This window comes from Parasteatoda tepidariorum, chromosome 4 (genome assembly GCF_982258835.1).
Source record: "Parasteatoda tepidariorum strain Cologne lab strain chromosome 4, Ptep-v5.0, whole genome shotgun sequence".
Classification (NCBI taxonomy): domain Eukaryota; kingdom Metazoa; phylum Arthropoda; class Arachnida; order Araneae; family Theridiidae; genus Parasteatoda; species Parasteatoda tepidariorum.
The window spans coordinates 13,407,477-13,434,772 of record NC_141758.1 but is presented as its reverse complement, the minus strand read 5'-3'; the positions used below and the strand labels follow the sequence as shown (position 1 = coordinate 13,434,772).

Below are 27,296 nucleotides of genomic sequence, written 5' to 3'. Positions count from 1 at the left end.
CCCATTTCGGACATGATTGGACTTTTTACAATTCGCTGACTATGATGCCTACTTACCTCTCAAATGTTTTACATTTCGACTTAAGAGATGTAAGTATTTGTTCTCTTTTAAGTAGTAGATTAAGAGTCGTATTAATTCGTTAATTGCTTGCCAAGTACTGACATCATCTCCTACACCAGAAAGCCTCCATACAGGATTTTATAAGTAGTCTGCGCAGATTATTTGAAACGTGAACCAATTGAACCCGAATTCTATTTTGAATGTACTTGAGAGAAATTTATCATATATATTTGAGAATTGAATCTGTAGTGGTCGGCAAGTAACTAAGACTAACAAATCATATTCATAAATTAAACAGATTTTTAGGCATGTATTTGCTACCACTTTCTAAATGATTTTCTATTAAGTGGTTCTTTCGGAAATGGGACTACCTATAAAAAACTGTGTGGAGGCTTTCAGTTATGGGAGGCGTAGGTATAGTAGGTTGCTGGAATTTATCTAGCATAGAGTAATTTAAAAAAAGAAAATCTAAGTTATATCTTCTTATTTAGCAACCATTTTAGTTTCTTAATTTTAAAACAAGTTTCTGTTACGTTATTTAATGAGAAAATATCATTTTTTTCTCGAATTATATATGCATGATAATATTCATCTCGCAACCATCTGATCTGTTTTGTTGGCGCAAATCATAGCTGAGTATTTCGTTACATCACTCGATATCACGTGAACCGGCAACGGTAATGTGCAATAAAGTGATAAGAAATTAATCAAGAAAAAAAATGTGATAGGAAATGTGGTTATAATAAGATCGGAAAATAATGACATTTTCTGCATATTTTGGAAGAAATAGATACTGGCATAAATACTGGATTGACGAAAGGCATGTGTTCCAGCTTGTACCGCCGTAAAGACATATATTTATTCTTAGTGGTAGCTAATTATCTTAATTTAAAATAGTTAACAAATAAATTGTTAGTTTTCAACCAATGTAAACTATAATCATTTTTTATTTTATTTCCAATGGCAAATTAAAAGACAATTGAACATCAGAAAGATAACAATAAATCTATAAATAAGAGCGAGCAGTCCAGTAGCTTTCCCAGATAGATTTCTGAGGGAGACCAGGGCACCTAGACAGGTATCTTATTTACCTGTCAACAACCGCAAATTTAATTATCAAATATCTATATATATATTTCTCTTACACGGCACCAAAAAAAAGCCTCATTACAACTCCCCGAATGGCAACGTTAGAAAATCGACCAATGATTGCTGATAAAAATGTCACATGGCAAATTTAGGTGAGGTGGCTCAACATATTGCGCTTTTAAAAACGGAAACAATAACCAGAGTGAGCATTATCAGGTTGTTCAATTCAGATTCATGCCCTAAAAACATGACAATATTTAATTTAAACTCAATTAGGAATTAATTAATTAATTGAAGTGAGAATGCTTTAAAAGGCCGCTGTTGAATTGATATTTTTCTACTGGGAGCTACCTAAACGTCTAAAAAACGTCTAAGCGTATGTATTGAATGCATTGAATTTTTTTATATTTCGCGTTTATTTATGCATTGAATTTTCACGCTTTAAAATGCAGAATATTAGTGGAGCAATATTTGATAATTTATTTTGCTAATATGTTTCTCATTTAGCTAATGTTTTGATTTTTTCACCATGTACAATCTAAATAGCTAATATACTTTTTAAAAACCAATAAGAACATTGATAGAATTCTTCTACATAAGTACAATACTATGTCTTTGATGATAAAATACTATGTCTTTGATGATAAAATATTATGTCTTTGGGCTAGAACATTGTGTTCATTGGCGAGCGAGCGCAGCGAGCCATGGTTCACGGCGTGAACCGCATAGGATTGCGTAGCAATTCTCGGGGGTTAGCGAGCGTTAGCGAGCAGGGGGCGCAGCCTCCTAGTAAATGAAAAATTTCTCTCGGTAACTTTTAAAAAAGAATTCGGGTTCATGCGCACAACTGGTTCCCTTTTTAAATAGTCTACGCAGACTACTTATATGGAACCGTGGGCTTTCTGATCTAGAAGGTGATGGCTGAACACAGGCAGTTCTAAACTTTGAGATTCTACAACAATTAACAATTTACATTCACGGTTCTTTGAAAAGTCATAAAAAGAAGGGGGGGGAAAAGCGCACGCAATCATTAAGATATTGTAGGACACAATCACGCGCAGACAATTGCACAATTATCCTATAACATTTGGATACCGTAAACTAGTTGCTAAAGATTAGAGTGTAAAACTTTTAATATTCCAAGCGGTAGAGTGCAAATTCATAGAGCCAAATAGGAGCCTTGTAGTGCAAGGGATTAAGCAATTTAATTCTGGATGAGCAGAGATCTGCTGGATGGGCTTTAATAAGCCACCTCTGGGGATAAGACACCGATACTTCACAATGACAAGTCAGTGGCTTAATATGAAAATTAACCCAATAAGAAATATGAATTACTTCATTATTTACCTGGTTGAAAACTTCATTCACTTCAGAAATAAACAAATATAAATTAATAGTAGACATGTTTCAAACGCTTTAAAAGCTTTCACGACTTGTCAGACGTAAGTAAAGAAACAGAAATGATTTAAAATATACAAACGTAAAGTTGCCAACGAAGAAAGGAAAATAAATGTGACTACCCAGCAAAAACAAATCTGTAGGTCCAGCTCCACAAAACTGCTGTTTGCCACCAGCTAAAGCGACGGGTCTGTGCCGGCAAAAGTCACTTTCAACTGTACTAAAGTGAATGGCTGGCCTTCTGTCGAGCCAACAATACCGGCCTATCGATGGCTGGTAGTACCTAACCCAGCAGTTACTGTCTGAAACGCGCTGGGTGAGTGATTGCCCGACATTTTCCAGTGGAGGGTAATCAATGAATCAATAATTGAGGGCCAGCAATTTATTTACACCCAGCAGCATCCCTTTAGTTTATAGAGGTTTACGAGAGGTCATTGACCTAGTTACAGGAGTAATTAAAACCCACAAACCTAATTTTTATTTAATTCAATTAGCTAAATAAATATCTAGCTATCTAATACATTTCTGAATAAATTATTCATATATGAACTAAGAAAATATTTCTAGGTTAATTTTTTCATTTAAATTGTTTTATGCAAAGAATATTTTTTACACAGTTCAACCCCTTAGTCCTAAAGATTTGCTGTGCACAATCTATGCTTCCACTTATCAATACATTTTTAAACTAGGTAAACATATGTAATAATCTTTTCTTTACAGTGATATTCTACTTAAAAGCAGAATAATAAAACTGCTGTCCAGAATTATGAAAATTCTGTATCTCACAAGTAATTTTTCAAGTTTTAACTTGAAGTCAATATATATGTCTATAATAGCTTGTAGTCAGTATATATATGTTTTAAAATAAAAGCTGTGTTCTTAAGGAATCTAGTGATACTATTGTACCCTATACAAAAATAAATACAACCTACAGCCGATAATATTAAGAGGCTGTCCAGAGATGATCATTTAGTGCGATACTGATCATGAATTCATGTTTTACTGATTATATTTAGTCTTGCAGCAAATTTAACAAAAAATAGGTGTATTGGACAAAAATGTACTAATGTAGCCAGTCATGTAATGAATTGAATGTACCCTGAAATTAGTTAAATGAATAATCAACATTGTCTCTTGCAAACATTTTATTATACAAAGACATATAAATACAAAGACATAACCTTAATCAATACAAATATTACACTAATTTCAATTTAATTTTAAAAATAATAAAAACAACAGAGAAATCATATCTTTGTCTACATAGAATCACTTGGAATAGCACAGAAGAGTTCTCCTGAAAGAGAGGATAATAAAATAAAAATAATGCAAATCGTATATTTTAAAAACATAAGTATTTTGGTGAAAATGAGCTTTTAAAACTAAAATTTCTATCGAAAAGTTTTTGCTTTTATCATTTCATTGATAAATTTTGACTCATCAAATTAGTCTTCAAATTAGTAACACCATGCAAAACATACACCTGTCTTATAATTTAGAAAGTATATTTTATTATTAGTATATTTTAAAAACATAAGTATTTTTGTGAAAATGAGCTTTTAAAACTAAAATTTCTATCGAAAAGTTTTTGCTTTTATCATTTCATTGATAAATTTTGACTCATCAAATTAGTCTTCAAATTAGTAACACCATGCAAAACATACACCTGTCTTATAATTTAGAAAGATTTTGAACATAAAATTCCTTTCTGAATGAAATTATTGAATATTGACTCACGAACCCATTAAGATTGACAACTAGTACATGAAAATCTAACTGTTAAATGAAAAGTTATTCAGGGTGTTTAATTTTGTGCTCACCTTTTCTCAGAAAATATTTAATTTTAAAAAACATGCAGTTTTTTCTTCATTAATTTTATGGTGCTCAATTTTATTGCATTTAATATTTAAAACAATTATGATATTCTAATGTAAATTATTGTTTCAAGGAAAGCTGTAGAAGAAAAATTACTTTTAAATATATATTACTTACATGCACGAATGTATCAATAGTATTTCTTTTTCGCTTTACTTTTATGATTAAATTTTTAATTGTATACCCTTGACAAAAAAAATTTCAAAATTTACAACATTTTTCATATTAAAATAGGCATCAAAACAATAATATGTATTGAATTGAAACCAGAATTGAAACCATATGAAAAAAGGTTGCTCAAAATTTGCTAGTTAAAAAGGCAGATAATTTTACAATTCTGTAATAACTTTATAAATCAATAAATTCTTAAATTACTTTAATGGTGATGCTTTGTGAAATTAATGTTTTCCTCATATAAAAAACACAAGAACTAGATAAGAATAACGACAGATTTGACCAATGTCACGATTTCCGTAATGTCTTTATATAACTGGTATGAACAAAAATGACAAATGGTAAATGTAATGGTAAAGACAAAAAATGAAAAGTTTACATAAATATTAATAACATTGTTTACATCTCTGATGAAATTTCTTTTCTTCAAATTTTTTTATTAATTCAGTTCCTTCTTTTAACAAAAAATATTTGTTAAATACTCCATTACTATGCCTAGGAATAAAAAAGGGAAAGGTGGTTCCTAAAAAAAAAGGGTACACTGAGTTTTTAAAGGGCTTTTAATTAACACCGTAAATAGTTAACAAAATGTGTACTATTATGTAACAGCTGAATTCGATTCTTAACGACTGTAAAATTACCATCCTATACCTACTATTTTACATGTATATTTCAAAAAGTAGTTCTCACCCATTATCAAAATGAGAAAAATTTGTAGCTTACAAAGAAAAAAAACATGCTAATAGAAAATCATTGTGCAATAGAAAACATTGTGCAATAGAAAAAAATATTGTTAAACTTGAAGGCTTTTTCCATAATTTAAACTATTAACTAATAAACGATTAATTAAAAATAAATATTGAAAGGTACATATTTTTAAAAAAAATATTCATTTCAAATTTTTTTAAAAAATCTTTTAATAAACTTATTGATACTAAAAAAATCTTTTAAAAATTTAACCAGTTGAGAATTAACAAAGTAAATATTTGTAATGGTATCTGAATCAAACTTATTAACACGAATAATTTTAAAAGTGTGTAATCATCATTTACACATTAAATTTTTTAAAAGGAATATTATCAGACAGTGTCGTCAAAGGGCAGTGAGGACGGTTGGCCCTTCTCGAGGAGGTACACTGCATTTTTATTTGATACAGAAAAATTAGTTGTCATTTTCTGTAGATTAGAATAGCAGGAGTTGCACATTAACCACTTTCAACATATACTTTTCGAATTCTAGCAAATAAACTCTGTAATAGGATACACACATTATGGGCCACAAATAAAAAGAAACAAAACTTATTTAAATCTAATGAATAATTCAGAGAAAAATTAGACTGAAAACATTTAAACCTGTTTGATTGCCCAAGGACAGGAGCGTTACAATGGGCGTTTCCTTATTATAGACTTTTTTCCCTTTTTTTTTTAAATTGCAGGCATTGGGGGGTTGTCCCATTGGCCACAGGAATGCCAGAACTACTACTTTCTTCTTGTTACCCAGTGGGCACCTGTGGTGAAGCAGGGTCGCCCACGTCACACAACCACAACCCGTTTATAGGGCGGAAAGTTAAAAAAGAATCTTTAAAAACTTCAACATTTCAATATGCAATTAAACTGGTTCTGATGTTTTTCATCTCGTTTAACTCATAAAATCGTAAGATTTCTATAATCTTTTTGCTTCTGTCGCACTTAAATGTTAGTTTAGAGATTCCTAATGTGTTTACATTTTAAACTTCTGTTTCAAGAAAACTTTTTTGTTTTTAAAAAGGTAGGTGTATATATTATTGCCAAATAAAAATATTTTGTACTATTGAAGAATAGATAAATAAGTGAAATGTAGGTGTTATTAACATTATTTCTTAGTTACCATAAATTAAATTTACTTACACATTTTATTAAGAATTTTTTAACTTTTACGGGGCATTTTATTTGCTTGGACTAAAAAATTGTTCTTATCGCAAAATTTTTTTCTACCAAATAATGTCTTAGAAGGCATTCAATATTGTATAGGTTAGTTTCAAGATGCTTCAAATCAGTACTTTGTCGTTACTTTTTTTTTCTCTTTAACCTACACGTTTTTAAGCTATGTTAACAAGGTAGGTTTTTAAATATGATTGTGTTTTCACAATCAAAATCTTAGTGTACTTAATAAAATTTTTAACAAAATATTTTATATACATCAATAAAATTTATAAATATAACACTTTTTTTCATTGAATAGGGAAGTGAACGATTAAAATGAAAATTAATAACCATTATTAAAATATAAAACTACATACAGTGACCAATCACTTCTGCGCCACCTCTTTTATGTGCCTTTTGCATATATACAAAGGTATTCAAAGGCCCTTGATCATTATATAGGAAAATAATAATAATTATAATTCTTTATGCATCATTCAGAAAATAAATATTTCAATTCAGCACACAATTTTTTTTTAAAAGTCTAAAATTTTGATTTTATTTTTTGTTTAAATAGAAAAAAATAATCCCATTTTTTAGAAAAAGTTTTCAGTTTAAAGCAAATAAACAATCTTCGTTACAGATAAAAGGAAATAAGTTACTGGATCTAGTAATACAGTTCATTTTTCTTCCCTATGGGATTTTTTCCACCTTTATTGTTTCTAGGAAGACATTTTTTTTATATGAATTTGAATAAGGTGTCTTATCTATCACACCACCCACATTGAAACTACCATATATACCACCCATATGCTTTCAAAATTTATCTAGCAGTGTCTTTCCCACCACCAATTAAAACGTTAGTTTTTGGTCAAGGAATGTAAAGCTATAGCGATTACTATTACTCAGTTTACGCGAAAACAGAGATGACAAAAACATTACTCGAAATCATTAAAAACAATTAGAAGGTTTAGCCGCTATTCACGACTATTTGTAGTTTTATTCAGCTATTGAAACTTTTCTATCTAGCTTTTCTTATTTGTATGAACTTACTGTTTTTAAAATCTTATGGACTTTTTCTCTTGGTCCCAAAGACTGAAGCATAATGAGAATTCACTGTATTTTATAAATGAATTCGCTTAATACATTAAAATGTCCCTAATCCTTCTATAAAATCATAATTCAAATAATAATAATTAAAATAATACTTCTCAAAATAATAAATTATTTATGCACATCAAAGATTCTGCAGATGATATAAGTAATAAAACTTACAGAAATTCATGGTGGACTGGCACAGGTTTACCAACATTTGAAGAGCTAAAAGGGAAAAAAAAGGGTCTTATTTTTATGTAAATATTAACTTGAGATATACAGTAAAAAATTTTTTCAGTAAACTTTTAGCAGAAATTTAAAAAACATTATACAACGGACACCCAGAAAGATTAAGTAAAAATTAGAATAATATTTTTTAGAAATTTGAATGAGAAAAATAACTTGCAGGCTACGAAATTTTATTAACAGAATCGTCATCAATAAAACAACAAAATTTTCTAAGTTCGCCTCTAGGATCACAAAATATAAGGTCAGCGTTTAAAATCTTCCAAAGAGTTAATTGAAATTTATTTTTTTATTTCCACTTAAAGATTCTCCACAAAAAATTATTGTAAATTTAGCTTTCGCTGAATCTGAAGCTTTTCTTATGTGCATGAACTTACTGTTTTTAAAATCTTATACACTTTTTCTCTTGGTCCCAAAAACTGATGCATAAGGGAGAATTCACTGCACTTTATAAATAAATTTGCTTTATACATTAAAATGTCCATAAGTCTTCTTTAAAATCATAATTCAAGTAATAATAATTAAAATACTACTTCTCAAAGTACCTAATATTAAATTAATTATGTACATCCAAGATTCTGCATATGATAAAAGTTAAAAAACTTACTGAAATTCATGGTGGACTGGCACAGGTTGAAAAGTTAAAAGGAAAAAAAAGGTCATATTTTTATGTAAATATTACCTTGTATACAGTAAAAATATTTTACGGTAAACTCTTAGCAGAAATTTAAAAAGTATTACCCAATCGACACCCAGAAAGATTAAATAAAAATTAAAATATTTTTTAGAAATTAGAATGAGAAAAATAACTTGTAGGCCAGGAAATTTAGAATGAGAAAAATAACTTTTCGCCCAGAAAATTTTATTAACAGAATTGTCAACAATAAAAAAAAAACACAAAATATAAGGTTAGCATTGAAAATCTTCCTAAGAGTTAATTGAAATTTATTTTTTTATTCCCACTAATAGATTCTCGGCAAAAAATTATTGTAAATTTAGCTTTTGCTGAATCTGAAGCTTTTCTTATTTGCATGAACTTACTGTTTTTTAAATCTTATACGCTTTTTCTCTTGGTCCCAAAGACTGGTGCATAAGTGAGAATTCACTGTACTTTATAAATGAATTCGCTTAATACATTAAAATGTCCTTAATCCTTCTTTAAAATCATAATTCAAATAATAATAATTAAAATATTACTTCTCAAAATAATATTAAATTATTTATGCACATCAAAGATTCTGCAGATGATGAAAAAAAAAATAAGTTAATTGATAAATCATTTTAACTATTAATAAATTTAAAAATTTGTATCAGGGGAATTGGTTGGTAATAGTTGCTTTTCTCAATTTAATTTATGTAAAATAGAACAGTTTCACATAAAAGTCATTTTTGAAATTTAATTTATTTTGAAAAAAACTTTTCAAATTGATTATAATCAAATTTTTGTCGTTTCCATATGGTTCGCCCCCTAGTACAATAATTTAAAATATGTGCGTTTAAACCCTCACTTTGCTGTGGTCAGACTGACAGGCAAACAACAACTATTTTGCTCAAGCCAAAACAGATTATGAAAATAAAATAAGAAAATTATCAATAAAAAAAAGCGGCTAGATTTTTTCGTTAAGCCGTGTTTCAAACTACTCGTAAATTTACGTTTAAATTAGTGTTCAATGGAATCTAATATTAAAGCATATTGTGTCTAATAAACTATTATTAATAATTATATTAGTCTAGCACTTCCATACAAAGCTCAATATAAGGATTTGATATTTAGTTTAAGAAAAAAAAAATTCCTTTAAGTGATAAGATGTAAGTTGTCAATGGAATAAGAGTTGAATTTGGAGCACTTCAGCTACTTGGAAAGTGAAGTTGATGAGAACAGAGACGCAGTACTTCACTCAGTTGGAAAATAGTAGAAATTTCAATTGCAAGTTACCATTGTTACAAACATGAAAGCGAGATAATTCAATAAATAATAAATACATTAAGTAATAAAACTTACAGAAATTCATGGAGGACTGGCACAAGTTTTCTAACATTTAAAGAGGTAAAAGAAAAAAAAAGGTCTTACTTTCATGTGAATATTAACTTGAGATATACAGTAAAAAAAATTTCGCTTAACTTTCAGCAAAAATTTAAAAAGCATTACACAACGGGCACTCAAAACGTTTGAATGAAAATTAGAATAATATTTTTCAGAAATTAGAATGAGAAAAATAACTTGTAGGTCAGGAAATTTACTTAACAGAATTGTCAACAATAAAACAACAAAATGTTCTAAGTTCGGCTCTAGGATCACAAAATATAAGGTTAGCATTGAAAATCTTTCAAGGAGTTAATTGAAAAACTTTTATTTCCACTCAAAGATTCTCTGCAAAAAATTATTATAAATTTAGCTTTCAGTGATTTGGAAGCAGTTATAACTTGTTTTCTCAATAGAATACAAGTTAAATTTGAAGCACCTCGGCTACTTCGAAAGTGGTCAAACATCCTTTTAAGAAGTTGTACTTGTAAATAAAATGGTATTATATTCTGTCTATAGCGGTCAGGAAATGATTGTAATTTAAATTGTCAACAAGTACAGAGCTCCTGTAGATTTTAGTACTCTAACTAGTCGAAAAGTAGAAATTTTGATCGCATGTTACCAATACGAGTGCGAGTTCATTAAATTAATAATAAACACAGCAAGAAATAAGAAAACATATAGAAATTCATGGAGAGCGCTAACAGGTTTTCTAACATTTTTAAAACTAATAGAAAAAGAGTTGTTTGTTATTTTTATTGAGTATGAATTTTGTTTTCATATTGTATTGAACTTTTATATATTTTTGTAATCCCTATAAAAATCGGGCATTATTTTATATGAATATTAACTTGAAATTCACAATAAAAACATTATTCACTTAACTCTTAACAAAAATTATGAAGTAACTTAACATTGATTTCAAAATATAAAAGAATTTTGCAATATTTTTTTTTTGTATAAGTGGGGTTAGCCAATATACAATTAAGTATGAGCAACTGCGTGCTAAAAAACTTTCCATAATCTATATTTTTTTAGGTTGTTTAAGAATTCACAGCACGATTCTTCGCAATTATTTATATTAACATGTACAAATAAATTTTTCATTTTAATTTAAACTATTTAGTATAAATTATTAAACCTTTACCTATTTTTACACTTGAATTTAGCTCAAAAATTTCATTAAAATGAAATACATATAACAGAAACAATTTTTAATATTACTAACAGCAATTAGTTAACTAAAATCTAAATATTATTTAACATAAAGAAATAAGTTTTAATGAAAATTCTTGATTATTATACAAACCTATTTTCATAATATACTTAGATAAACCTGATTTATATCATATGCTACAACATATTATGAATTGCACTTAAAGAGTCATCATACAACAGAATTTATATTTGTTTTTGGCGTGCTACTGCTCGATTGTCGCTAAAAATTTGGCGGCGATCTTGGTGTTGATAAAACATTTGTCTGTACATTTTCATTGAATTAAATTTAATATTTTTTATTATTCTATCTTAGAAAGGTGTTAATTATGATGTATTAATTGAATAAAGATGATTGCCAATCTAAAACATAGCGCCAAAACAGCACTTCAAACGCGGTTCTTTGTAAACCGAAATCTGCACGTCGTAAACATATTTGAACAATAGTAAATCAAAAATGATTAAAATAATAACTTCAATGTAATAGAAAAAAATAAAACCTTACCTTTTTTGAAAATTATAAGAATCCAACGTGCTTCTTTTTCTAAACAATAAATTCACAGTTACAGTTACTCGCTCGACCGCTTCACTGGCGGCAGCAGACAACTTTAACTTGGTGGCCCATTGGGTAGATTCAGACTGACGGGATGCGGCTGTTTGTAATGTACAGGCCCAACACTTCCTACAATGTTGGCAAAAGTTCATAGGGTGGCCCAGCAATCAACCCAGCTGACAGTAATTTGCACCTTCACTTTTCAATCAGTACCGTCAGTAATTTCGAAGATGGCCAGAACTTATGTTTTTGCTGGGTAATAAGACTATGAAAGCCACAAAAGCCGAGAGAGAAAAAAAGATTAAATTCAGAACAAGAAAAAACACAGTGTCTAAAAGGCAAATTAGAGTAAAATGCATTTCCACGCTCTATAGAGAGGTAGGATAAACTAATGATGTTAACAAGGCAATCAGCATTCCAATGAATAAAACAAGATTCCAAGGCATCAAAAAATGGTTCAGTTTCTTGGAATTGTTCCTTTAACTTAATTATTTGTTTGATTGATTTAAAAAGTTTTTCCATTCTTAGTCGAATTTTAAAAATATTTTACGGTAGAAAATTTAAACGATTTATTTTCTTTAAGTAGTATTTTCAGGAAATTCTCTAAATTTGTAACTTTATTTTATTTTTAGAATGGAATTTTGTCCGGCCTCCCATTTTTGATGATGTGTCTTTTTGCGTTGCCTGCAAGTGTTCTCGCGGATTTTCTCAGAGCAGGTGATTATCTACAAATCACCACTATTAGGAAACTCATAACCGGAATTGGTAATTTATCATCAGTCATTCCCATCAGTATTCTCAAAGAAAAATTTATAAATTGAAGTTTATTCAGGTATTTTGAGTTGAAATAGTGGGCAAAAATGCTCTTGATTTTCCTATTTAGACGTCTTAAACTAAAATTGATAAATTGTAATTTATTGCAATAGTTTGTACTGATAGTTTGTTTTGTTTTAATTTTCCATCTACGGTTTTCATCTATTTCCCGTCAATTTTTTTAAAAAGCAAAAACAAGTTCTTTCTAACATTGTATCAATGTTGCCAAAGCAAAACATATTAATACAATAGTGTGAGGAGTACTCAAAAAAAAATTTTAAACAAAAAACTAACATATTAAATAACAAACATATCAAGCAAAAAACAGAAAATAAAAAAATATAAAGTGTAAAGAAAAACATGAGCAAAACACGTAACGAAAATCTAGGTTGGGAGTAGCGAATTCAAATGTACTTACATGCACGTAATAAGATTGCCAGATTACAAAATATGATATATATATATATATATATATATATATATATATATATATATATATATATATATATATATATATATATATATATATATATATATATATATATATATATATATATATATATAATAAATAAATAAATACAAGAAAACACTAAGAAAGTAAAGAAAAGCAATAAGTAACATTAATTGCGCTTAAGCTGCAAGTAAACAGCACTCATTAGATAAGTTCAAAATGAAGAATAAAACAAAGAAGAATTATAGACATATGAAAAAAAGGGGGTGGGAAATAATAAGTAAAAAAAAAAAAAAAAAACAACAAACAATATTTTATTTAAAAAAAAAAAAAAAAAAAAAAAGTGAAATGTTAATTAAAAAACCGGAAAAAAAGCCGGAAAAAAAAAGATATAATCTTTTCTTCAGCCCACACGATTATATCCGCAAAACAGAGTGCTTTCTGATATTGTATCAATAAAGCCAAAGCAAAATATATTAATACAATAGTGTGAGGAGCACTCAAAAAAATTTTTTTTATAAAATAACTACGTAAAAATAGATCATAAAAAGTAAATATAACATGTAAAAACAGATAATAAAATAAAATAAAAAGAAAAAATAAAATAAAAAACATTAAAAAGGGGGGACTATAAAGCGAGTAGCAAAATCATAACAACTTACTTGGACAGTTATTTTTCAAGAATGATTTAAAAATGTTTTCGCAGAAAGATTGCCAGATTACAAAATATGAAAACAAAAGATGAAAACAAAAGCGCAAATTGAGTGTAACAAAAGGGTTCTAAAGTGTCGTTCTTACTGCACTGCTGAAGTGATTTGTTATTCTGAGTTTTGATTTGTTAGTTACCAAGGATGGGCCCGAAATGGATGTGCACAAGGTAATATTATACTGGATAATTTTAAAAATTGATCATAAATAGTTTTAGAAGATAGATGTTTATTTAAGAAAAAATATAAAATAGAAAAGAGAAACATAAATTGCCTGCTTTGTAAATAATTTTAGCCGCGGATTTGCACGATATGGATTAGTACATAGAAAAATTATTTAAATTATCAAAGAAAAAATTTTAATAGATAATTTTTAACACGGATTTGCCCGAAATGGATTTGCACATGGAAAAATTAACAAAGAAAAAAATTTTAGCAGATAATTTTAACCACGGATTTGCCCGAAATGGATTTGCACACGGAATTGTATAAATTAATAAAGAAATTTTTAGCAAACAATTTATCCACGGATTTGCCCGAAATGGATTTGCACATGGAAAAACTGTATAGATTAACAAGGGAAATTATTTAGCAAAGGAATTTTTAGTAAATAATTCTAACCACGGATTTGCCCGAAATGGATTTGCACATGGAAAGATTAACAAAGAAAAAATTTTAGTACATAATTATAGCCACGGATTTGCCCGAAATGGATTTGCACATGGAAAAATTACATAAATTAACAAAGAAATTATTTAGTAAATAATTTTGGCAATGAATTTTGGCCTGAAATGGATTTGCACATGGGAAAATCATAAAAATTAACAAAAAAAAATGTTTAGAAAATATATCCACCAAAATATACGATTAATTCAATGATTTTATATAAAATTTTATTACATTAGTTGGGTATCCATTGTTTTTTATCAGATTTTGAAAGAGTTTATCGATTTGTATTTTGGATAAATAAATATTACTACATATTCTTTTAATTCTGTTCATTTCATTAAAAGTGGTATTTAAATAGATGCTCCTAGAAACATTAGAATTCCAAGTAACTAGTTTATTAATATTAAAATTAAAATCATTTCTTTTATCGTATAAATCAACAAAGCAGATATTTTCAACTTTCATAATACCCAAATCCAAAAAATTGAAATTAATATTATCATCATGATTACGAAGTAAGATTAATTCCTCAGGGTATATATCACTCAATAAAACAGTAAAATCTTGGAAATTAAAGATAATTAAGTCATCAATATATCTAAAAACAAATTTAATACTCAGAGTAAAATTTTTTTCATAATAATGCAAAAATAAGTTAGCTAAGAGAGATGAATAATTAGATCCCTGTGGTATTCCATTAATTTGAAGAAAGATATCCCTTCCATTGTAAAGATAATTACTAAAAAGACAAAAATTAATCAGAATTTCCCAATAATCAAAATCGCAACAAAGGATATTTTTAAAATCATGGTAATAATTCAAAAGGACATCTTTTAGTTTAGAAAGGGGAATGCTATTGAAAAGATCCTGGAAATCAAAAGTCGCAATAGAATTAATTTTATTATGTTTAATGAAATCTAAAATCGGTTGATTATTAGTGATTATCCAAGAGAAACCTTCTTTAGTAATATAGTTAATAATCTTATTTAAGTAGTTAGAGAAAATGGTGCCAGGTTTAGTTAAATAAGTATTCGACCCACATGTGATAGTTCTAAATTTTACTGGAATTTTATGAAATTTAGGACTGATAATTAAGTAAGGAAATTGTATATTGCTAATTTTAATTTTTAATCTCTTGTAAAAAGCTAAAATTTTTTTAATGGCAATATTATTATTGAAATTACTAAGTTCAAAATTTTTACTATTTTTTAATTCCGTATTTAAAAGTTCAGCATAGAATTTTTTACAGAATATAGCATAATTATTGTTAGCTTTGTCTATGGGAGTAATTACAAAATTTTTTTGAAGTTGCTTAATTGATTGAACAATATTAGAAAAATTTGTTGAATTGTTATTTAAATTATCCTTATTATTGAAAATAAAGTTTTTAAAGTAATAATAAACTTCCCATTTCCATTCTGTTAGCATACCTAAAGGTAAAGAGAATCTATTTGATATCTTTAAACAAAAACTATTGAGATCATTAAGAAAGTATTTTAGAATCTTATTGATTGATATATGGTAAATGGGTCTAAATTTTGTGCCTTTTATCATTAAATTCCTAAGTTCCAAGTTTTCTATAATATTTAAATTACCAGTGATAATATGTTTATGATGTTTATCAACAAAATCAAAATATTTATCCTCCTCACAGTGACATTCATAATCGGATATATTAATACTCCCTAAATTTTTGCTTATATCATTATAGTTAAAAATGGTTCTACCAAGTGATTTGTTATATTTAAAACTTTTAATAATGTTAAAATCTTTTAATGGAAATAAAGCTTTAAAATTTTCAAATATGTTGTGAAATTTGATCTTATCGAAAATAGGATTTTGAAAGTTAATAACGAAATATAAATTATCTAAACTTTTCTTATTATTAGGCAAAATTTTGCTCCAACATACACAGATTAACTACAATAACTCATCAACTTATTCACTTTTTCATATTAAAGATAAGCGTACAAATCGAGGTAAACGGGGTTCAAGAAGTAATAGAAACTCTCTTAATAGTGACAAATTAAATATAAAATTTCTTTCTAATATGGAAAAAGACTTTAATAAACAATATAGTATTAAACCAATTAAAGATTTTGTCTTCTCCCTTAAGAATTATGAAACATATAAGTTCTACGATCTTATTATTAACTTTTCTTTCATTAATTTACATTTCAAAATTCTTTGTTTCGATCTTATAAAAGCCAAAATGAGCAAAATTTTGCCTAATAATAAGAAAAGTTTAGATAATTTATATTTCGTTATTAACTTTCAAAATCCTATTTTCGATAAGATCAAATTTCACAACATATTTGAAAATTTTAAAGCTTTATTTCCATTAAAAGATTTTAACATTATTAAAAGTTTTAAATATAACAAATCACTTGGTAGAACCATTTTTAACTATAATGATATAAGCAAAAATTTAGGGAGTATTAATATATCCGATTATGAATGTCACTGTGAGGAGGATAAATATTTTGATTTTGTTGATAAACATCATAAACATATTATCACTGGTAATTTAAATATTATAGAAAACTTGGAACTTAGGAATTTAATGATAAAAGGCACAAAATTTAGACCCATTTACCATATATCAATCAATAAGATTCTAAAATACTTTCTTAATGATCTCAATAGTTTTTGTTTAAAGATATCAAATAGATTCTCTTTACCTTTAGGTATGCTAACAGAATGGAAATGGGAAGTTTATTATTACTTTAAAAACTTTATTTTCAATAATAAGGATAATTTAAATAACAATTCAACAAATTTTTCTAATATTGTTCAATCAATTAAGCAACTTCAAAAAAATTTTGTAATTACTCCCATAGACAAAGCTAACAATAATTATGCTATATTCTGTAAAAAATTCTATGCTGAACTTTTAAATACGGAATTAAAAAATAGTAAAAATTTTGAACTTAGTAATTTCAATAATAATATTGCCATTAAAAAAATTTTAGCTTTTTACAAGAGATTAAAAATTAAAATTAGCAATATACAATTTCCTTACTTAATTATCAGTCCTAAATTTCATAAAATTCCAGTAAAATTTAGAACTATCACATGTGGGTCGAATACTTATTTAACTAAACCTGGCACCATTTTCTCTAACTACTTAAATAAGATTATTAACTATATTACTAAAGAAGGTTTCTCTTGGATAATCACTAATAATCAACCGATTTTAGATTTCATTAAACATAATAAAATTAATTCTATTGCGACTTTTGATTTCCAGGATCTTTTCAATAGCATTCCCCTTTCTAAACTAAAAGATGTCCTTTTGAATTATTACCATGATTTTAAAAATATCCTTTGTTGCGATTTTGATTATTGGGAAATTCTGATTAATTTTTGTCTTTTTAGTAATTATCTTTACAATGGAAGGGATATCTTTCTTCAAATTAATGGAATACCACAGGGATCTAATTATTCATCTCTCTTAGCTAACTTATTTTTGCATTATTATGAAAAAAATTTTACTCTGAGTATTAAATTTGTTTTTAGATATATTGATGACTTAATTATCTTTAATTTCCAAGATTTTACTGTTTTATTGAGTGATATATACCCTGAGGAATTAATCTTACTTCGTAATCATGATGATAATATTAATTTCAATTTTTTGGATTTGGGTATTATGAAAGTTGAAAATATCTGCTTTGTTGATTTATACGATAAAAGAAATGATTTTAATTTTAATATTAATAAACTAGTTACTTGGAATTCTAATGTTTCTAGGAGCATCTATTTAAATACCACTTTTAATAAAATGAACAGAATTAAAAGAATATGTAGTAATATTTATTTATCCAAAATACAAATCGATAAACTCTTTCAAAATCTGATAAAAAACAATGGATACCCAACTAATGTAATAAAATTTTATATAAAATCATTGAATTAATCGTATATTTTGGTGGATATATTTTCTAAACATTTTTTTTTGTTAATTTTTATGATTTTCCCATGTGCAAATCCATTTCAGGCCAAAATTCATTGCCAAAATTATTTACTAAATAATTTCTTTGTTAATTTATGTAATTTTTCCATGTGCAAATCCATTTCGGGCAAATCCGTGGCTATAATTATGTACTAAAATTTTTTCTTTGTTAATCTTTCCATGTGCAAATCCATTTCGGGCAAATCCGTGGTTAGAATTATTTACTAAAAATTCCTTTGCTAAATAATTTCCCTTGTTAATCTATACAGTTTTTCCATGTGCAAATCCATTTCGGGCAAATCCGTGGATAAATTGTTTGCTAAAAATTTCTTTATTAATTTATACAATTCCGTGTGCAAATCCATTTCGGGCAAATCCGTGGTTAAAATTATCTGCTAAAATTTTTTTCTTTGTTAATTTTTCCATGTGCAAATCCATTTCGGGCAAATCCGTGTTAAAAATTATCTATTAAAATTTTTTCTTTGATAATTTAAATAATTTTTCTATGTACTAATCCATATCGTGCAAATCCGCGGCTAAAATTATTTACAAAGCAGGCAATTTATGTTTCTCTTTTCTATTTTATATTTTTTCTTAAATAAACATCTATCTTCTAAAACTATTTATGATCAATTTTTAAAATTATCCAGTATAATATTACCTTGTGCACATCCATTTCGGGCCCATCCTTGGTAACTAACAAATCAAAACTCAGAATAACAAATCACTTCAGCAGTGCAGTAAGAACGACACTTTAGAACCCTTTTGTTACACTCAATTTGCGCTTTTGTTTTCATCTTTTGTTTTCATATTTTGTAATCTGGCAATCTTTCTGCGAAAACATTTTTAAATCATTCTTGAAAAATAACTGTCCAAGTAAGTTGTTATGATTTTGCTACTCGCTTTATAGTCCCCCCTTTTTAATGTTTTTTATTTTATTTTTTCTTTTTATTTTATTTTATTATCTGTTTTTACATGTTATATTTACTTTTTATGATCTATTTTTACGTAGTTATTTTATAAAAAAAATTTTTTTGATTGCTCCTCACACTATTGTATTAATATATTTTGCTTTGGCTTTATTGATACAATATCAGAAAGCACTCTGTTTTGCGGATATAATCGTGTGGGCTGAAGAAAAGATTATATCTTTTTTTTTTCCGGCTTTTTTTCCGGTTTTTTAATTAACATTTCACTTTTTTTTTTTTTTTTTTTTAAATAAAATATTGTTTTTTTTTTTTTTTTTTTTTTTTTTTTACTTATTATTTCCCACCCCCTTTTTTTCATATGTCTATAATTTTTCTTTGTTTTATTCTTCATTTTGAACTTATATATATATATATATATATATATATATATATATATATATATATATATATATATATATATATATATATATTTCTCTTACTCGACGACAAAAAAAGCCTCATTACAACTCCCCGAATGGCAACGCTAGAAAATTGACCAATGATTGCCGCTAAAAATGTCACATGCCAAATCTAGCTCAGGTGGCTCAACATATAGCGCTTTTAAAAACGGAAACTGAAATAACAATTCAGCTACGGCAATCTCATACTATTAAGCTAGGCAGAAGTGAGTCTTTGTCGATAGATCTCTATTTTAGTATTTTGTCGAAAGCGCTTTTTTTCACGAATTTATATATTGCGAATTTATTTGACGATTTTTGATTTATATCACGAATTTATTTGTTTTATTATTGTTATTAGTTATTCATTGAAAAATGAGTCTCAGTCAATGAGTCTTTATTTGAATTCAAATTTATTTTAATGACTTAGTATTTACTAAAACGACGTAATTTTTTTTTAATAAAAAAGGAATATGGATTTGAATGATTGTTTTGAATTCTTAGAATTTTGAGCATTTGCAATGTATCTAAGTTAGTAGCGAGCGAAGCAAACTATACAAGATTGCGTAGCAATTTTCGGGGGTTGGCGAGCGTTAGCGAGCAGGGGGAGCAGCCCACTAGTATATAATATTTATACATATGATCTTTATGGATGCATATGCTCAATAAGCTTTTCCTCTTTCAATTTCATAATTTTAGGATTTTTCGGACCAGGATTGTGTGCAGTAGCTATAACCCTTATTGGTTGTCGGCCAATTATTATAATCATATTATTATCTTTATCTTTCGGCTTGAATGGATTTATATATTCAGGATTCATGGTTAACCACGTTGATATGAGTCCACGATTTGCTGGTAAGTATTATTCAATAACGTATTTCATTTTTTTTAAATATTATATGTTGACATTTTTTATAATAATTTTTCATTTAATTTTAGAAAAACTTTGTAGAATGCATAACATGTATTAGCATTGGTATTAACCAATGTACAGCAAAATGTGTTAAAATATTTGTTTAAATTTTGTTATAATAATAACCAGATCTGCGAACTTTGAGAAACTCTCTTCTCGTGATTGTTAATTTTTTTTATTTTTAAACGTTATTCTTTGCTTTTCAAGTTTGATTTTAAGTTATTTTCTGCACTACTACATTTAAATACTTCAAATGTTTGCATAAAATGCCACTTCTACCAGCTTCCTCGTCGCGAGCCATTGTAATTGATGTCCAAATTGCCAACAAATCTGTAAGCTCTAGGTTTTAATTGTCTACAAATATTTAAAATATTTTGAGAAAAAAGTAGTGGTTTTCAGACCCGATATAAATATCTACAGTGCAGGGGTCTGTTTAGAAGAAATTTGGATCCGTTAACGGACCCTTCACAAAATATCTTTTCATAAAAACGGACCCTTCACAAAATATTTTAACTTAAAAACGGACCCTTCACAAAATAATTTATCTTTTAATCGGACCCTTTACAAATTTGTTTACTTTCATTATTGTTTTGTTAATGGAATAAACCCTTCCCAGGAGGGGGGGGGGAGAAAGACAGATGTAAACGAACTAAATTTTGTCTTCAGCAGACGCTTCTTCCTTTATTCGTCCGAAATGAATATTCTGCGTTCAGCAGTATAGGCTGAATACCAAATATTTGCATGTTGCATCGCTAATTTAGTAGCTGCAATTTCTGTTTATTTTTAAAATTAAATTTAATATTTTTAATTATAATTTTACAGTGTTAAGCATAATCTTGTATGTCTTTACAATTTAAAAAACTTCTTGAACTTTATTTTATATTCACAAATGATGAGTAATTTTTTCACAATTTTACAAAAACGGACCTTTCACAAAATGTCTGGACAGACCCCTGCAGTGGCTTGCAGAAACGATCGACCTATATATTTTTTATAACATTTTCTAGCTTTGTGCTGTTTAAAGTAGAGGGAAGAAAAAATTTATTATATTTAATATTATAAACAATTTCAAGTAGCATCATATTATTACTTATTTATTATGGTTATTTATATAAATATTTGTAAATATGAAGACTAAACTTAACTGCAGTATTTTTGTGTTTAAAAGTCCCCAGCCAGAATATAATTTTAATGTAATTAAAATTATTTCTTAAAATTACCACTTTCCTATTCCTAAAAAAAAAAACGAAATGTGACAGCAAAATTTTTTTTCCGTAATGAACGTTTTTGTAGGAAAAAAACAATGGAGACTTATAACGTATTCAGTATTATATAAAGCAGGGTAGCCACGGGTGACTAAAAATGCAAAAAGTGGTGACTGATAAAATCCTAACTTTTATTAAAAGAGATTAAAATTCACAACATTATATAGCATAATTATTTTTCAGTTTACTAATAAAAAGATATGCAAAGAGTTTTTCTTCATTGATTTAAATATGAATAATTTGAAATGCAAGTTATAGTAGTAGTTACTTTAGAATAATTAGAGAGATAATAAATAAATAAAAATGAAATTAGTTTCTACCACTTTTGACATTTTCAGTCTCCTGTGGCATCCCTGTATAATAGCAGCTAAATTCAATTTGGGATATAATAATAATTCATATTTGGATTAGAGGATTTAAGGTCGACTAAAATTGTAAATCACTAATTCAGCATTTCCACGGGCGAATAAAAGAACAAAATGTGGTTAGTTATAAAATTCAAAATTTCATTGAATGAAATTAATATTAGCAAAATTTGCTTGCAGTTTCTTTTTCAGTTTACAATAGTATCTTGCTATAGAGTGATTTTTTTAAAAATTTACGTAATTTAAAATGCTAAATATAATAGTAGTTACGATTGAATAATATATGAGATTATACATTAATAAAAGTTAATTAATTTTTAATATATATATATATATATATATATATATATATATATATATATATATATATATATATATATATATATATATATATATATATATATATATATATATATGTAATACAAAAATTAAATACTTTTGTATTAATAAAAGCATTAAAACTTCATTCCTTTTCATAAAATATCTTTAGTAAAGGATAAGGGTAGAAATTCTATTTTGGGACTTCAAGGCTAAAAACATGCCAATGAATAATAATTAGATTTATACTTCAAACGAGAAGTTATTTTAAGATCTTTCACTTCCATATATGGAAAGATTAAACGATTTTCTATGAGTAATAAATAAATTTGATGAGGCGTAAGAATACAAAAAAGGCAAATGACTGGACTTTTTACTCATTTTAATCATCCTATATAACGCAGGACTGAATGTTTTTGCGTGGCTTTTTGTTGTTTATCATGCTTAACTAAAATCCGTCTGCTTAGACGGGACATGGGTCTCCCCCCATCGCGAGCGGGAGGAGGCTAAAATGTGTATGCTTTCACCATAGCTTCTAAATAAAATATTATGCCGAAACTGGACTCGTTCATCATGCTGCTTGGACTGTATTTAACTAAAAAATATAATTTTAACCCCCTCCCGCCCTTTCGTACATTTTATTAGTCTGTCCCCCTTTTTCATAAAAATTAAAATAATTATGTTTTAAACAAAATTAAATATTTATTTAAGGAGTGTGTAGGAAAAAGTCAAATTTAAATTTGGTGTATGCTTATAATGTACGTACTTTGTGTAATACCTCATCGTGCAAAACCGTACAAAATAACAAATCCCCCCCCTTCGGTATGGACGTACTTTTTGAACGGCCCCTCATAACTAGAAATAATTATTCTTAAAATGGGGAAAGTTTCCACATTTAACTCACGCTTTTATATGCTCTAATGCTTAAGTCATATAAAGATAAAGTAATGAGTAACTAAATATTACTTTTCTTCTTTAGGAACTCTCTTTGGAATAACAAATGGAATTGCAACATTACCAGGTTTTGTGGCACCAGCATTCGACGGATACGTTCTCCAAAGTGGAGTACGTTCCTATGTGTTTCGTTAAGTTAATATTTAATAATTTTTATTATTAAGCATATTTTAGTACAGCGATTGCATTTTTGGAGGACAAGTGAGCAGACCATAAGAATTTTAAATCATAGGAGAAGAATGGTTTAGACCTATTTTATTTTTCGCAAAATGATGTTTCATTCTGAGGATTCATCCAAGTTTTAAAAAATCAATGAGGTCCGGGATAGCCTGGTTGGTTAGACGTCGGGCTTTAGTACGAGAGGTCTATCCCCGCCGGCCGAAGACTTCTCGTGCAGTAAATGGTGATTTACCGATAATATTGTGAAACCAGAATTGAATCGTTATAATTAGAAAAGACTTCAAATCTGTTTACTTCTTTTCAAAAAATACTCCATAATTTTTTTTCCGCGTGTATAAGTCAGTGCAATTTATTTAAATCTGTTTTTTGTAATTCATACTATTTTTATATATTGATTGTACTGTGAGATTACGAATGTTATTCTTTTCATTTCGATTGTACTTCTATCATAGGAAAAGTTTTGCAAATAGATAATTTTAAAAATAAAAAAAATTAAGATGGTAATTAAAAATTTTCGTAACATAATAAGTTTCAATTAATCTTTTTATGTTATTTCTTTTTTGTAAATCTTTTTCTTAATTTACTAATCAAAACGAAACACTTTCTCACACTTTTAAATTGACATCCTGTCCTTTAATATATTTTTGGTTCAAGTATGCATTAATTAAAAGTAAGGCATTTTCCCCTTTTCTCTTTATGGGAATCGCGCGACCTATTTAATAAACCAATTATAATTATTAATGTTTCCCTTTATCCCTGAGATCTAATGAAACAGTGGGAAATTCACATCCTACTTTCCCTAGGATTAAAACTAAAGCACACAGATTTTGGAGCGCGATTTGAGCTCCGCCAATGCTAGAAAATGATCTGAGTACAACATGTGAAGCTCAATGAAAATATTGTTTCCTTCCAACTGTTGTCTGCGTGGCTGACATTCAATCATGACTGCTAGCATTATATATATATGTGTGTGTGTGTGTGTGTGTAAAAGTACAAATACGTTTCTCATACATTTTTCTTTTTTTCGTTTTTAGCAAACTTTGAGAAATTGGGGATTTGTGTTCTTAAGTTCAGCAACCCTGTATTTTATAACGGGCATCTTCTACATATTGTTCGCTTCGGCTGATCTTCAACCATGGAATGACCCAGATAACGAACCTGACGACAAAAAAGAAGTGAAATGCGTAGAAAACATTTCTCAGAAAACAAAACTGTAGCGAACTTAGTATTTGGTAGGAGTGATGAATCATGCACAAAACCAAAAATAAAAAAAAGGACTTAATCATCGAGATTTGATTTCCTCTTGTTTATGGAGAAGCGTCTGAACGGAGGAAAAAAATTGAAACTAACACGCTGGTGATGTAGACATTTTGGACAAAGTTATGGCGAGTTCATGAATAATTTTATTTTATTTTTATAACCGTAGTTGAACAGTCGATCCCATTTTTGGGTTTACGACTACTAATGTTCAGCTACGTAGTCTTGCCATTTTGTATCCAACACAAAAGAATTCCTGGATCACGTAATGGAAGAAATTTGCCCTCCTGGAGATCTTTTTGATGGAACTAACCAGCATTTGCGTTACACGGTAAAGAAGACCACGAGAACCTCCCACTGTTGGCTTGACGACAAAGGGACTCGTAATCTGAAAACCTCTGACGATATTTCTCGTCAGTACTGTGGTCAGTGCAAGCTGGATGCGGAATTCGGATCTTTCAGCCGTCACCGGGATTCGAACCTGGTTCACCTCATTAAAAGGCAAACGCTCCATCCCCTGAGCCATCGCGGCTCGATGTTTAATTTTGACGAATTCGAACTATTATTTTAAACAAGATAAGATTTTTGTTTCGTTTTTAAAAAATTTAATTGTAAATATTTTTGTTTTTAAGCACTTTAGAAAGAGATAAGCCTTGTATTACTTATGCAGGTTTTTAACTATTTTACTAGTTTAATTGATATGATCCAAATACGTTTCAATTATATTTTACAAATACTTAATTCTATGCTACTCAATATTGTGTTGTTTGCATATAACTATATCTGTTATGGTCAATGTGAATAATCGGTTATTATTAATATTAACCTGTCAATATTACTAATAACGAAATAAGCCGGTTAAGGGGAATAATTTGAGCACATTTATGACTGGTTATTATCAATAATAACTAATTAAGTTTGGTCAATGCCATTCTTTATTGGAGATATTTCTGTATCATGATCTGCCACGACATCTACAATCGCCAAGGCGCCAAATTGATTTTAATCTAAAAAAAAAAAATTTATAAAAAATCTGAAGTATTTTACCCGGCGATAATTACGAGTCATACCCTTCAAGTTAGTCCCTTTCTGTTATTATTATTTTTCTCCTTTTTAGTTTCTCGCTGGCCGTTGCCTAAAAGCCGTCAAGACTTGGCGATTACTGTGCCATAGATCACGATACGGAAATCTCCCCTTTTTTTCTCACCATGACCAAAATAAGTGGTTATTATTACTTTTGACCTGTTAGTATTAATAGTAACCGCAATAATCACTTTGACCGCAACACATATACAAAGAGGCACACCCATGTTCCAATGTTATCTAAACAATTTATTCACATTGATCAAATTTCATTGGCAATAACCAGTTAAAAGTGAATAATTTGTTATATCTCTCATTTAACCAAAAGAATCAGTTATTATTAATAATTACAGGATTTATTACTTTAACAGTAACATACTATACAAATTTCATTAATGAAAAATAAAATGGTGATCGACTATGTTTTAATTGAAGGTTTTTGTTTTGACATTCACTTAATGTAATACCATAAAATGAAACGTAGCAAACCGTAATACAAATTTATGTAATACAAAAATATATAACAGTAAAATCATTTTATTATATTTTATTTTTTAATTTCTTAAATAATTATCTCAAATTAATTTATATGAGCAATGATAAAGTTTTTGAAATAGTAATATTTTCAGCTTAGTGTGATTAAAAAATTTAGTGCATGCATTCTTTGAAATCTCTAGTTTCATCCAATTTACTCAGGTAGATTCACATAAGTGGTTTTGGTACTTTGGGATTATCCCGTCGACTTGCCAACGCTCGCCAAATCATTTGGCGCTAGTTTTAGATTATTATATTTTATTTTATTTTATTATTATTTTATTTATTTTATTTTGCGCGGTTTTTAAGTTTGGCTATAATATTATGTTTGGCAAAAATAGTCGACGGGATAATCCCAAAATACCGCATTTTTGTATATTATTAAAAATTAAGGTTTTGTAATTAATAGCTCGAGAGCATGTTTTCACCTTGTGTACTTTTTATTTTTATGTACTTTACTTACTTATTTGTATTTATTTATTATGTACTTTCTATTTCCCCCTCAATTTTTATAAACTCCTTTTGAAAAAGAATTTAAATGACTAGTGTTTTATTTGACCTTTCGCTTAGGGCTGGTATAACAGATGGACCAGAATGGCAGCTTAGTCATACTAAGCGCCGTAAGAAAAGGGTTAAAAACGTTAAAAAATAGCCAATTTAAATACAAAGTGCATATAAAATATTCTAAATAATAGTATTTTAAAAATAAGAACAACAAAATATATATACTTACCAAAATGTAAAATACAATTGATATCAATAGATTAATACAACTTCTAATTGAATGATATTTTAATTTTTAATTTAAAAGCAAGGAACAAATTTAACGTAAACATG

General features: G+C 27.8%; 1 protein-coding gene across 1 annotated transcript; it reads left to right on the top strand.

Annotated features, from left to right (window-relative positions):
- On the top strand, nt 1-26,989 carry LOC107448548 (putative inorganic phosphate cotransporter; the record flags this gene model as incomplete). Its single annotated transcript, XM_087160696.1, is given in 5 exon segments — nt 1-89; nt 12,262-12,394; nt 20,290-20,445; nt 23,431-23,516; nt 24,620-26,989. Coding segments are annotated over 5 exon segments (647 nt in total), but the record flags the coding sequence as incomplete, so codon positions are not given.
- Nucleotides 26,990-27,296: the final 307 nt, after the last annotated feature.